This window comes from Mirounga leonina, unplaced genomic scaffold (genome assembly GCF_011800145.1).
Source record: "Mirounga leonina isolate KUSES-001 unplaced genomic scaffold, KU_Mleo_1.0 Mir_127, whole genome shotgun sequence".
In the NCBI taxonomy this organism is placed as follows: Eukaryota; Metazoa; Chordata; class Mammalia; order Carnivora; family Phocidae; genus Mirounga; species Mirounga leonina.
In genome coordinates, this window is record NW_023270316.1 from 15,196,745 (window position 1) to 15,209,666 (window position 12,922).

At 47.0% G+C, this 12,922-nt stretch overlaps 1 protein-coding gene across 1 annotated transcript in view; it reads left to right on the forward strand.

The window, feature by feature from the left end:
- The window catches only part of ABCC4 (ATP binding cassette subfamily C member 4), a 247,301-nt gene that overhangs the window by 91,901 nt on the left and 142,478 nt on the right, over positions 1-12,922 (forward strand). Inside the window, exons 12-14 of the mRNA XM_035003178.1 lie at positions 5,624-5,718; positions 5,951-6,037; positions 11,899-11,995. Of these exons, the coding sequence (XP_034859069.1) occupies positions 5,624-5,718; positions 5,951-6,037; positions 11,899-11,995 (279 nt within the window). The remainder of the gene's footprint in view (positions 1-5,623; positions 5,719-5,950; positions 6,038-11,898; positions 11,996-12,922) is intronic.

Sequence of the window (12,922 nt, forward strand, 5' to 3'; positions counted from 1 at the left end):
TTTTTTTTTAAAGATTTTATTTGACAGAGAGAGACACAGTGAGAGAGGGAACACAAGCAGGGGGGAGTGGGAGAGGGAGAAGCAGGCTTCCCGCCGAGCAGGGAGCCCGATGCGGGGGCTCGATCCCAGGACCCTGGGACCATGACCTGAGCCGAAGGCAGCCGCTTAACGACTGAGCCACCCAGGCGCCCCTGGACATCAACTCTTGATGTCCAAAACAGACCCAGGCCAGTGCTGGGCTGCTTCTTTGCATGACCTTGCATTTTTGGTGATAGCTCAGCCCTTTCTATTCCCCCACGTTCGAACATCTCTGCAGAGAAGCAGGTATTGGGCTGGTGGCTGCCATTCAGTGTTTTCTCCAGGGACTGATGCTTTTGCCAAAACCACATTCGACACTAGACCTGTGTGTGGGCCGTGTTCCAGGGCACACTGCTGGGTGCACACACTCTGGTTGGGAAGGGGGACCTGCAGGGCGGGCTTGATGTTTATAAACATGACTATTAGTGTTCAGCTGGTGCATGGCATGGGGACGTGGAGTCAGGGCCTCTGGTGCTCCTTCCCTCCTTGACAGAAAAGGACGTAGTCAAGAGTGGAGTCCTGTCCCCAGCGTTGTCACTGTGGACACGTCCTGTTACCTGCCTGGGTCTGCTGTCTACTGCAAATGCAGACGTTGGGTCAGAAGATTTCAAAGAGGTTTTGCGGCAGTTCTGAAATGCCATCTATGACTGTGTTTAGGGTTGGTAAAGTCTTAAAGACCCCAGAGGACCGCCTGATGAGTTAGGAGAGTCTTCGCTTATCTCCTCTTGGAATTCATGTGTCAGTGCATGGGCTGCATACGTAGTAGAAAAGCTCTGGCCTTTGGATATCTTGGGTAGTAACTCGGGGTGTCTGTTTCCTCTCTTATTAAATGGGGGAGGTATGGGACTATCGTCAAGACTGTGGGCAGTACCTGTAGAATACAGACATGCCAGGGTTTTGATAAATGGTGGCTATTATTATTATTCTAGCCCCTTTCTTTAAATTCATATATAATATAAGGATTTCTTCTTATAGCCACCCCCAAATCCTGGAAGGAAAAAAAAACAAAAAAGGGCAACATTTCTCATGTTACATACATTACTAACAAGTAGGTGTATTAAACTAGATCTAATTGAAGTTAACAAGTCGTTGAGCAGAAAACATTTCTGAAATAAAATGGGAAGACAGGAAGTAATCACATTTAGTAACATCGTTTTGGGCTGATGATCTACTCAAAGTGAAGTTGTAGTTGAGTTATAGAACATAATTTAGGGACCACCTGGTTGAATTCCAAGGCCCTGGAGGCAGACAGCTGTGGATTGAACCTCAGTCTCTCTATTTACCAGCTGTGCGGTTTTGGTTCATTGAACCTTACAAAGCTTCAGTTTCTTCATCTTTAAAATGGAGATGATCATCCTCATAAGGTGTTTCTTAGGATGAAAGGCAATAATGATTTTACAGCACCTTATTGCTAGAGACATCACAAGCATTCTACAAATGTTAGAATCATATGGAAGAGATATTAGCTCTTAATTTTAAGAGCAGCCAATTTTGGGTAGAATCACATCCATAAAATGAGACACGTAGAGAGGCATTTGAGTCTATAACTTCCATTATTTGAGTTGATATTTGTCTAGGTGCTCTAACATAGTACATTTTACATAAATTACCAATAAAAATATTGTTCTAACATAAGCGATGTATCATGTGACATTTGCCTATTATCTTTTGCCACTTGAAGACATTTTAGCATTTTTAGGCAATACATATTTGAAGGTATAGCATTGATAAATTCAAGTTTAATATTTTCCACATAGATCACTTGAGCTCCTCTTGGATGCTCACAGGCTTATAGTTTCTCTTCATATTTACTACATTTCTGCCAACTTGGACATTTTCTTTTCCAATAACCTTGACGGTTGTAGAATAATTATGGTTTTATCTTCAGTTTTTTTAATCTCTCAATTGGGGTAACTTTTACTCACCTATGACCTAATAGGAAAAAATGAGTACAAAAGAGGTATATGAGGCTAATCAAAATATGGAGAATAACTTTAATGATACTTCTGTGTGTGTAGACATAGAGGTCATCAAGTCTTAACTAACTTTGATGTTTTAAATTCACTTTTAATTTTAAATACACTTTTTTTTTTTTTATTCATGAGAGACAGAGCGAGAGAGAAAGGCAGAGGGAGAAGCAGGCTCCCAAGGAGCAGGGAGCCCGATGCGGGACTCGATCCCAGGACCCTGAGATCATGACCTGAGCCGAAGGCAGACGCTTAACCATCTGAGCCACCCAGGCGCCCAATTTTAAATACACTTTTAAATACCCTTTTCCGTAACCACTTGGGGCAGCATGATGAGAAAGGAAGACTAAAAGGCTACAAATTGAGAGGAGCTTGGTTCAGATTGTCCCCATTCCATTTAACAACTGACAGTCCTTAGACCATTATGTAACCTGGTCTCAGTTTCCTCACCTGTGAAATGGGGCTAATACTTTGCGGCGTGTGAAGTTAGAGATCATCATTATCAGGCATCCAGGCGTGCCAGGCTTGGTGCATAAATCTTACCATCAAGGAGCTGGGGAGAGAACTGTGCACACATGTATAGATTATGAAGCAGAATAAGGTGGGCCCTTCATGAGAAATACCAAGTCTTGGGAATCCAGTAAAAGAGGGATGACTTGTGATTTGGGAAACTCAGGGATGGTTTCATGGAAGAGAGTGAGCTGGGTCTGGAAGGATGGGTGAGGTACTGACAGGCCGTGATAGGAAGGCCAGTCCCGGAAGAAAAGTTAGGATCAGGGCCTGGAACTCCCGCTGTTTGACTCTGGGATCCAGCCCTCCTTGGCCCCCAGGCCCCATAACTGCCTGCCATAAGCCATCGACAGTCTGCTCCGTGGTATTTCTCCCGAAGTCTCCACCGTCACCAAAGGGCACCTGGTAGGTTTCTGGCTCAGTGGCTTCAGTGCAGCACCATTTCTTGGCTTTCCCCCTGGTCTGTGTATCTGCTTTGTAGTGAAAACGATTATAGACGAAATAGTTGGTTAAATGTTCCTGAGATGTAACCAATGTTAGAATACCTTCTGCTCATTGGGAAGACTGGAAATATATGCTCAACTCAGGCTCTTCCCTTTCACCAAACCAGAAAACCGTGGTTAGGAAATTAACCTGACTCAGGTTTTCACTTTATAATCTTTGGAATGTTTTTTTTTTTTTCTCTCTGAGGCTTATCCATAAATAGTTTGCCATGTCAACAACACACTCAAAGTCCTACTACTAGGCTTGGAGCGAGTCCATTCCTTATTCCCTATCTGTGCTAAATGCAAGGGTGGATTTGAAGTGCCTTCCGTAGAGAATGGCTAAGATTGTTTTGCTACAGCCTGGTGCTGTTTTGAGAAGGAAAACAAAGCAACATAAGATCAAGGCATCAAAACTAAGAACACTTGGCAAGGACTGTCAGCAGTGAATCGAGGTCGAGTAAACAGTGTGGGTGTGGGTGGGGGTGGAAGGCTGAGAGCCTATTTCAGGATGGCCTGTTGTTTTTCATGGAAACCAAAAAGCAAGAGATGGTGTTGACTTCTGAGCTCAGCAAAGAAGTAATGTGAAATAATGAATTTTCATGATTGAGCAATTGCTGCCTTTCATTTATTGCCATCCAGTTAAGCTCTGAGCGTGCAAGGAATTCCGTGTGCCTTTGTGGGCTCTCAGGGTATGGGTGAGGATGAAGATACTCTCTTTCCCTTCTCCTTGTGGTGGTGTGCTTTGCATGTTGTGATTCACACTGTGAATGAGGTCCCACTGTAGGTTTGATCAGAAAATATGTATCTGGTACATAACAGTTGATTTGTGTCCTTTTCCTATGTATAGAAGGTGTTTGTCCATCTGTTTGATTGTCACAGCATCCTTGAGCTTAGCCATTCTTGTCTCTCCACATTTTGCCGAAGAGGAAAAAGAGGCTTTAGGGAGGTCAAAAGGGTTGCTTGTCATGGACATTTCCAACATGCTTTCTCCCCGGATTGGCCAAAGTAGAGACCGAGAGGTGAGGGCTCGTTTGTAGAAAGGTGTTGTTGTGTATTCTGGGTTGATGCTTGAGAGGTGTGGTTGATAACATGCTCCCCCAAACTCTGCTTGTCTGTGCCAGGAGCCTCAGAGCTTCGGGTAGAACTTGATAGATTCCCACCTCTTCTCCTCCAGGCTTATTCTTTGTGGCTTTGAGTTTTACCTGGCTTGCATGGAACTTTCTTAGTTCAGCTGGTTGGATCAGTGTCCCTTGAACACACTGTTACTTCCCTTCTGTTTTTCCTGCCAGACTGTTCTTTCAGCTCTTGTTTCTTGTACAATTCTCGGCTGTCACTCTGTCACCTTGCCTTACATGTGAAGACAAGGGTCAGGTGTTAACCTTTCTGCGAGGGTGAGAGGGTGAGGCTGAGATCAGCAAACTGGCTGGTTAAGACACACTTGTTCTTTGAGAAACTAAGTCCCGGGGCTTCCCAGGCCACGGGTGAGATGCCAACTCTCACCAGTAGCCCTGGCACCAGCATCCAGATGCTCACTTGCAGCTGCAACCTGACGCTCTCAGTGGGCATCTCGGCTTGACCATAATAACCAAGATCTCAGCTTGCCTGCACGGTCTCCTCCAGCTCCGTAAATGGCGAGCCTGTTCTCCTTTCTCCCGTGGAGGACAGGACATCGTTCCGTTTCCACCACCACAACGGGCACCCACTCATCAGCAGGTCCTACAGGCTCCACCTTTGAATTTTCTCCAGAACGTGCCCACTGCTCTCCTTGTCTCCTGCTCCCACTCTGGGTCTAGCCGCTGTCTTCTCTCACCTACATTAATGCAGTCCCATCCTCATGTGTGCCCTGCTTCATTCACCCTTTGCTCTCTACCATCTCTGTTCCACAAAGAGGCAAGAGGGATTTCTGAAAAACCGAAGCCACATCCCCTCTCTGTGTCACTGGGAGTGAAACCCATGGCCCCCCCTTCTTAGCTCTGCTCTTGCTCTCCTCGTTCTTTACTCACTCTCTCCAGCTCCACTAGCCTCCCTGCTAGTTCTTGAACACGTTGGGCACGTGTCTGCCCTGCGCCGTCTGCACTTGCCTGTTCCTGCATGTGGAATGTGTTTCGGGTCCGCGCAGGCGCCCTTGTCTCTCTGCGAAAGCCCCTCTGTTTAGAGCCCTTCTCGACCCCTGTGTAGGATTTTTTCCCTGCCCCTCTGTCCCCTGAGCCAGCTTATTTTTTCTTCTTAGTCCTTAGGACTAATTTTTCATATTGTCAGTCTCCCTCTATGGAAACTCAAGGGATTTTGTCTTTTTACTACCAAATTCATTGTGCCCAGAACAATGCCAGACATCTAGTCAATGTTCAACAAACATCAGTTAAGTTGGTGAAATGCATGAACACTGTGGGAAAAGCTGCAAAACGGAAGCAAAAAGCCCTGAGTTTTTTGGGAAAGGTTCAAGGTTACCATTTAGTCACTTTGAAATAGATCTGTTGCTGTTGATCACAGATGTGTATGAAGAACCAGTGCTGAAAGTCCCGGATGACAGGAGAACACGTTTTAAATCTACCCCCCCCACCCCTTCTTTCTGTCTCCATGCAGGATTTGCAGCTTTTGGAGGATGGAGATTTAACTGTGATAGGCGATCGGGGAGCCACGCTGAGCGGAGGGCAGAAGGCCCGGATCAACCTTGCAAGGTACCCACAGTTTGGTTGCACATGCTCCGTGCGCTGCTCCCGGGGGGTGGCTGTCCCGAGACCACCTGCTGCGTGGCAGGGAGGGAGAGGGGTGCGTTGTGGGAAGCCCCACATTATTCCATTGGCTCTTGGAGTGAACGTGCCCCAAGTTATTGAAGGCTGTCATGACTGGGAGATGAGATCCTGGGAGCCTGGAGCGTTCTCCCGTCTGATGTTGTCTTCTGTTTTCCAGAGCAGTGTATCAGGATGCAGACATCTACCTCCTGGATGACCCTCTCAGCGCAGTGGATGCAGAAGTTGGCAGGCACTTGTTTGAACTGTGAGTTTGCCCGTGTTTGTCATTTCTGTTTTCTTTTTTTCTTTCTTTTTTTTTTTTTTTTAAAGATTTTATTTATTTATTTGACAGAGAGAGACACAGCGAGAGAGGGAACACAAGCAGGGGGAGTGGGAGAGGGAGAAGCAGGACCCTGGGATCATGACCTGAGCTGAAGGCAGTCGCTTAACCAACTGAGCCACGCAGGCGCCCCTGTCATTTCTGTTTTCTATGCGCCCTGTAGCGTTTGGGGAAAAGAGCTCAGGGAAGCTGGGATGATTTGGAAGACTCTGCCTATTCTGCTGAGGTCTCCCTCCTCCTCCTCCCTTCCCTCCACGGAAGATCCATTTCAGAGAAATTTTTAGAGAGAAAAAGGAAGACCTAGATGGTGCTCACTGTGTGTGGCGTGAGTGGAGGACATGCTCGAGGGGGTGAGGGCACGATGGCAGATGTCCCCTTGCTCCTCGCCATGGACAACCAAGACACTGTTGATGGGATAAGAAAACCGATGTGCAGTTTTTAAATCGAAGAATGGGACTCGGTGATACTTGGCTCCCAGTTCTTTTCCTTCATCATTTTTGTTGGTGGCACATTAGAAGTGCAGTGTTTCTTGTGCCAACGTATCGCTTCTGTGGAGCGGCCTCACTGCTTTGTGCGAATTACCCTGCAGGTCAGGAAACACTTAAAGTCTAGAATTGAAGAAGGCCTTATTCACAGTATGGCTTCCTGGATTCTTATTAGAATTAATACGTCAGGCCCCCACACGGAGGGTTAATGTGAATTTGAAACTACATATCTGGAATCTAGCTCACCTCCTGACTCTCACTTTGTGTTTCTGGAATTTGTTTTCATTGGCTCTTGCTTCGTCGCCACACGGCTGAAGTAGGACAACTCTGAATCTTCTCTGTACAGACTGTTAGCCTAACATACGTAACTTGTGCTCCCTGCGGAGTCTAGACTGCCATATTTGGAAGCATCATGAATTCGCTCTTGTTTCAATGGCGTCCATGTCTACCCCATAGTTACCTTACTGTTGTTCACCTTGTCAAAGCCAGTGAGCGCTTTCCATGCACTTCCTGAAGCCCTAATGTGTGCACTGAGGTCAGTGTTCTTGCAAATGATGTGGCACAAAACATCTCCATTTACAAAGGAGGACTTAAACCAGAGAGAGAGATTTTTCCCCCAGGCCTGGAGGCTGAAAGTTTGGCACCTTGGTTTCTCCTGAGACCTCTCTCCTTGGCTGGCTGATGGCCTCCTTCTTACTGTGTCCTCACATGGTCTCACCTCTGTGTACGTGCACCCCTGGTGGCTTTCTCCTTATGGCCTTTTTTTTTTTTTTAAAGATTTATTTGTTTGAGAGAGAGTGCATGTACATGTGATTTTGGGAGAGGGGCAGAGGGAGAGAAACTCAGCAGACTCCCCAAAGTGGGGCTCGATCTCACGACCCCTGAGACCATGGCCTGAGCTGAAACCAAGTTAGGTGCTTAACCGACTGAGCCACCCAGATGTCCCATCTCCTTATGTCCTAATCTCTTCTAAGGATACAGGTCAGATTGGGTAAGGGCTCACCATCACGGCCTCATTTTTTTTTTTTTTAAAGATTTTATTTATTTATTTGAGAGAGAGAATGAGACAAAAAGAGAGAGCATGAGAGGGGGGAGGATCAGAGGGAGAAGCAGACTCCCCGCTGAGCAGGGAGTCCGATGCGGGACTCGATCCCGGGACTCCAGGATCATGACCTGAGCCGAAGGCAGTCGCTTAACCAACTGAGCCACCCAGGCGCCCCACGGCCTCATTTTTTAACTTAATTGCCTCTTTAGAGGTCCTGTCACCAAATTCTAAATTACTGGGGATTAAGGCATCAATGTGGGAATTTTGGGGGTGGGGGTGGGGAGACACAATTCATTTAAAGTCCTAAGTAGCAAAGTAAAGAGATTTTAGCAGAGTTAGCGTGAGGCAGCTCTGGGCTCTGCATACTAGGAGCCTGGGACTCAGTGTCCCCTCAGTGTGGGTTCCTAACACGGAACCCCCCCCACCCCCCGAGTGTGTATGTACGAAGTGCTTAGGTTTGGCATGACAACAAGTTCTGGAGATGGGTGGTGGTGATGGTTGCACAATAGTGTGGGTGTCCATAATGCCCCTGAGATATAGCTTAAAAATGGTTAAAATGGTAAATGTGCTACCAGTTTTACCACAATTTAAAGAAAAAGCGCATAGCAGCAGTGACTCTTAGAGAACGAGGAGAGCTGAGCAGCTAACACTTGACATGGCCTCCAGCTCTTTGATCTGACCCCTCTTCCCGTCCCGTCCCAATCACGATCACAACTTGAGGAATTTTCCCTCAGGGAAGTGCCCTGTGGCTTGTGACTGAGTTCAGGGACAGGGCCCAGTGCTGTGACAGAGATTCCCCACCCCACACCCTGGGTGGTGTCAGGAGCAGCCCAGCCTCCCTACCCCTAGAGCCTCACCCTGAAGTCACGAATGTGTGTCACCCCATCCTGGGTGGGCGTGCACAAGTTCTCCATCACTCCAAGAACAGATTCCACTGGCCGTTGTGTTTGTGTCGCTTGGGAGGCGAGAGGCGTTTTCATTGCCGAGGGTCAGTGTGCTTATCGCAGAAGCTCCCCCAAGTTCTTCTCTGAACACGGGAGGTATTTATAAAGTCCTCTCGCACCTTTCGGGTTTAATGGCTTTGGATATACACTTGATAGAAGCAAGCTTGTTAAAATTGTTGTTTGCTAATCAGAACCGCATCCTTTGGGGAAACTTAGGGCAGGGAGCACGAATGCAATTTAGGAAATCACTCAGCAGCAGCTTGAGAATGTTCTCAACGAGCTAGAAAATTGGACTGAACAATATGCTCTGAAAGATGGCGGTTTGTTGAGCTCAGTAATGTGAAGTGTTTTGTATTAAAAGTGAATGAATTACACTTCTACTCGCCATTAACAGTTTACTTCAGTCGTGAATATATATCCAAGGTTATTAAGGTTTGCGGGTTTTACAACTATATGTTGTAAACATTTACGTGGATTCTGTCTCATGCAGAGGGTCGGAGGCCCTCAGGTGAATGGGTTTCAGTCTAACTGGTTTTAGCGGTGGAGCCTGTCCTATTTTAGGAAGCCCCTTCCCCCACACCCCCACGTCCTGCATAATCAGTTCTTTGAGTCTGTCCTTACTGGATCTCCCCACCCTGCCGCCTCCTATGTTCACTTTCGCTGTTGCAGGTCTTCGCAGATGCCCTTCGCGTGCAGGGAGCAGCTCCACAGCCTCAAAAGCCGACTGAGGTTCTTTGCCGTCTGCCCCATCCCCCCCCGTTCCAGCACATCCTCACCCTGTGCCCTTCTGTCTGCCCACAGCCCTTGGGGCGCGTACTTGGTCACTGATGAGTTCTCCCCACCCCCAACTCCAGGGTGAATGCACGAAGGCACCTTTGTGCAGAGGGTTTCTGTCCCCAGTTGTACCTTCTGTCCCCAGTTGTACCTTCTTGCAGGGATGCTCCCCCCTAGATACTCTCGTGGTCCATGTGTCCCCTACACCCAGGATCGCAGCCCTCACCTTGCTTTTTCTTCATGGCAGACATCACGCCCCTAGGGTACATTTTCTGTATTTGTTGAATGTGCCCCCCTCCACGTGATGCAGAGTGTTCGTGGTTTTCTGGTCCTGTGGATGTGTCCTCTTTACTAAGACAGTGCCTGGCACCCCAACAAATGTCTGTCAGTGGAACGAGTGAGGGTACTTGTATCCCCTCTACCACAGTACAAGGCCCCTCTTAACACCGACCTTACACAGCTTAAAAGTTCAATAACTTGTTACTGAATCATTCTTTTTTTTTTTTTAATGGCATGACTTGGAAATTTTTACTCTTAAAAATTTGGCAAATAGAGTATTTTCCTGGAGATTTTGGTTAAAAAGCGTGATTTAGAAAAAATTTAAAGCCATCACCTAATAACTTCATTGTACTTACATTCCTCTATCTGTGGTGGATGTTAGGAAGAAAACATTTTAACACTTCTGCATTGGCCCAGCTCAGACATAGCAGCGCATCAGATTTGGTTAACAGCCCCTTCAGGGACTGCCAGCACAGAATTTTGAATGAAGGAGAAACAATTCCATTAAGTGCTTTAGTGCTAAGCTGGAAGAGGGGTTTACTTGGTCAGCAAACTTAGGAATGAAAGCCACACCAGGACCTGTCAAAAGGGAAACAATCCTTCTGGATGCAAAGAATGGAATAATAGTATATACATCTACAGCCTGGAGTCTTCTGATCTCAGGCCCAGTCTCAGAAATGTCTCCTTAGGAACTTTTCTGTCCTGAGTCCAAAGCAAAGGGCCACTTGTGGGTTAGGGAAGAGGGTGAACAGACCATTTACCAAGCGGATTAGTGCCCTTCCCACAACGTGCCCTATGAGTTGTCAGCAGCCTTATTTTGCAATGAAGGCACTGAGGTTCATAGAGGTCAGGTAGCCCACCTGACCTTGTCAGGCTGGTAAGAGTTCTGGGTGCCTCCAGAACTCTTGATCTGACCCACATGAGTAGGTGGAGTTGTGGCCCATGTTGCTGAGATTGGCTCTGCAGGGGGCTCAGGCGCCCAGAGAATGTCCCTGCGCCTAGAGAACGTCCCTGCACGCAGAGAATGTCCCGGTGCCCAGAGAATGTCCCTGCGCCCAGAGAATGTTCTGGTGCCCAGACAATGACCCTGCACCCAGAGAATGTCCCTGTGCCCAGAGAATGTCCTTGTGCCCTGCCTGTGGTCAGGAGGCCACAACCTGGGCTACTTGCTTAGCTGGAGAGGTTGCAGACCATGGTGGAGTGCAGGATGGAGTGGAGCTCCTAGGGTTCTACATTTAAAATGAGGAGCAGTTTGAGGGATTACTGTAGAAAAACACTTGAGTTGAGTACTGAGAGGGGGGCTCTTGTCTGAGAGAATCAGTGTGTCTTCTGGATGATTTCCACTATGGTTTGGGCCATTTGGATTTTCTTCTTTCATATTCATATTGGGAAGGTTTTCAGTCCTGATGAAAGGCAATGTGCTCCCTGGATGGGACTGTGGGGACATTGTAGACACTAGTTAGGCCATGCCAGCATTTGTCTTCTAATAGTATTTGGGAAGAAGTATCTAGAAAATGCACTTTGAAGATGCTTGGGTGGCTCAGTCCGTTAAGTGTCTGCCTTCGGCTCAGGTCATGATCTTGGGGTCCTGGGTTTGAGCCCCGTGGCAGGCTCCGAGCTCAGCAGGGAGTCTGCTTAGGGATTCTCCCTCTCTCTCTCTGCCCCTCTCCCTGCTCATGTGCTCACTCTCTCTCCCTCAAATAAACAGAATCTTAAAAAAAAAAAAAAAAAAAAGGAAAGAAAATGCACTTTGGTGAAGGTCACTGAGTATTTAGGATTTTCTGGGCTGGTATATACATCATAAATTATAATCACCTAGGAGACAAAAAGGGAAACATTTTTGTATGACATAGTTCCCTCCTCCCATTCCTCCTATACAGGGATGAAATAAGTAGTATTTTTGCTTAGTCGGGTTTTGAATCTGAGTATTGCTCAATTGTTTTCCATCATGAAATATATAAATAATTGTTGAGTTTTAGTTGGTCAGGGGGACCCTTAGCACTTGGTGGCTCTTTCACTGGACTCCTTTTTAGAATCTCTTAGCAGAGCTAGACTCAAGTTTGCTGCTGATAAATTTGAGGACCTGGTTGGGTTCATTGATTTACATTTGTATTTGATTTGTATTTGCACTGGTACTTAAACTACAGGTCTTTGATTCCTGTGTTGTCTTTGTCTCATTGTGTTTTCGAATGTGTGTTTTTCAATTTGGAGTACCCCCATTAATGTGGTTTTTGCATACTGTACCTTTTACATTTATAGGTGTATTTGTCAAACCTTGCATGAGAAGATCACAATCTTAGTGACTCATCAGTTGCAGTACCTAAAAGCTGCAAGTCAGATTCTGATATTGAAAGATGTAAGTAATTTCTAGAAGTCTGTGGAACTTGCTAGCACTCAGGTGTGTTGACAGTGAGACCTCCCAGCAAGTCTCCCCTTGGGTTTGTGCTGAATTCCCTCTCCTCCCTCAGTTTTGCGTTCCGTTCTCCCCAGAGCTGGTACTCATGCCTTTGAGCATGAATCCAAAGACATGTAGAAATGTAACTATTGCATTCCGAGCCATATTACCCTAAAGTAGATAAAATTGCTACCTCATAATTATAAATGTTAACTGTTCTGGTAAAAATCGTTCAGGATAATGATGCTATTTTATTTAGAGCTTTTGTATTCCTCTTCCACGACGTACGGCAAAGTGTATTATTTGGAAATCAGAGCTACTAAGACCTGTTTGTGTCTGTTTGTCATCTGCAGTTTACTCAGAGAGCGTCTTCCATTAATAACAGGCGTGGTTGGAAAGCGGAGCACCCTTGGTGGAGATGTGTTCTCCAGGGTATCGTTGGTTGCTCGTCTCCGAGCACAGGGCTTTGAGCATGTCCAGTACATGGGAGAGTCTGGGCAGCAGTAAGTCAGACCAGTCCCTGCCATCATGGCGCTTCCATCCTTATGGGGGTAGATGTAAGGAAGGAGTTGGGTGGGGGGCAGCTGATCTCATGACTGCCTCCATGGGGAGGTGGTGCCTCAGGGGACCTGAGTGACATGAAGGTGCTGGCCAGGCGGTCACCTGGGGGAGAGGCGGCTGAGGCAGGTGGTCCAGCTGCAGGGTTCTAAGGAAGGACCTGACCTGGCATGCTGGAGGAAGTGTGTCTGAGGCAGAGGAAGCCGGGGAGTGTGAGGGAGAGGGGCTCAGAGCAGTGGGCTGCTGGCCTGGTAATGGGTTGGAAGCCATTGGACAGTCCAGAGCAGAGGAGTGATGTGGTCTGATGCATGGTTTTAAAAGATCTCTCTT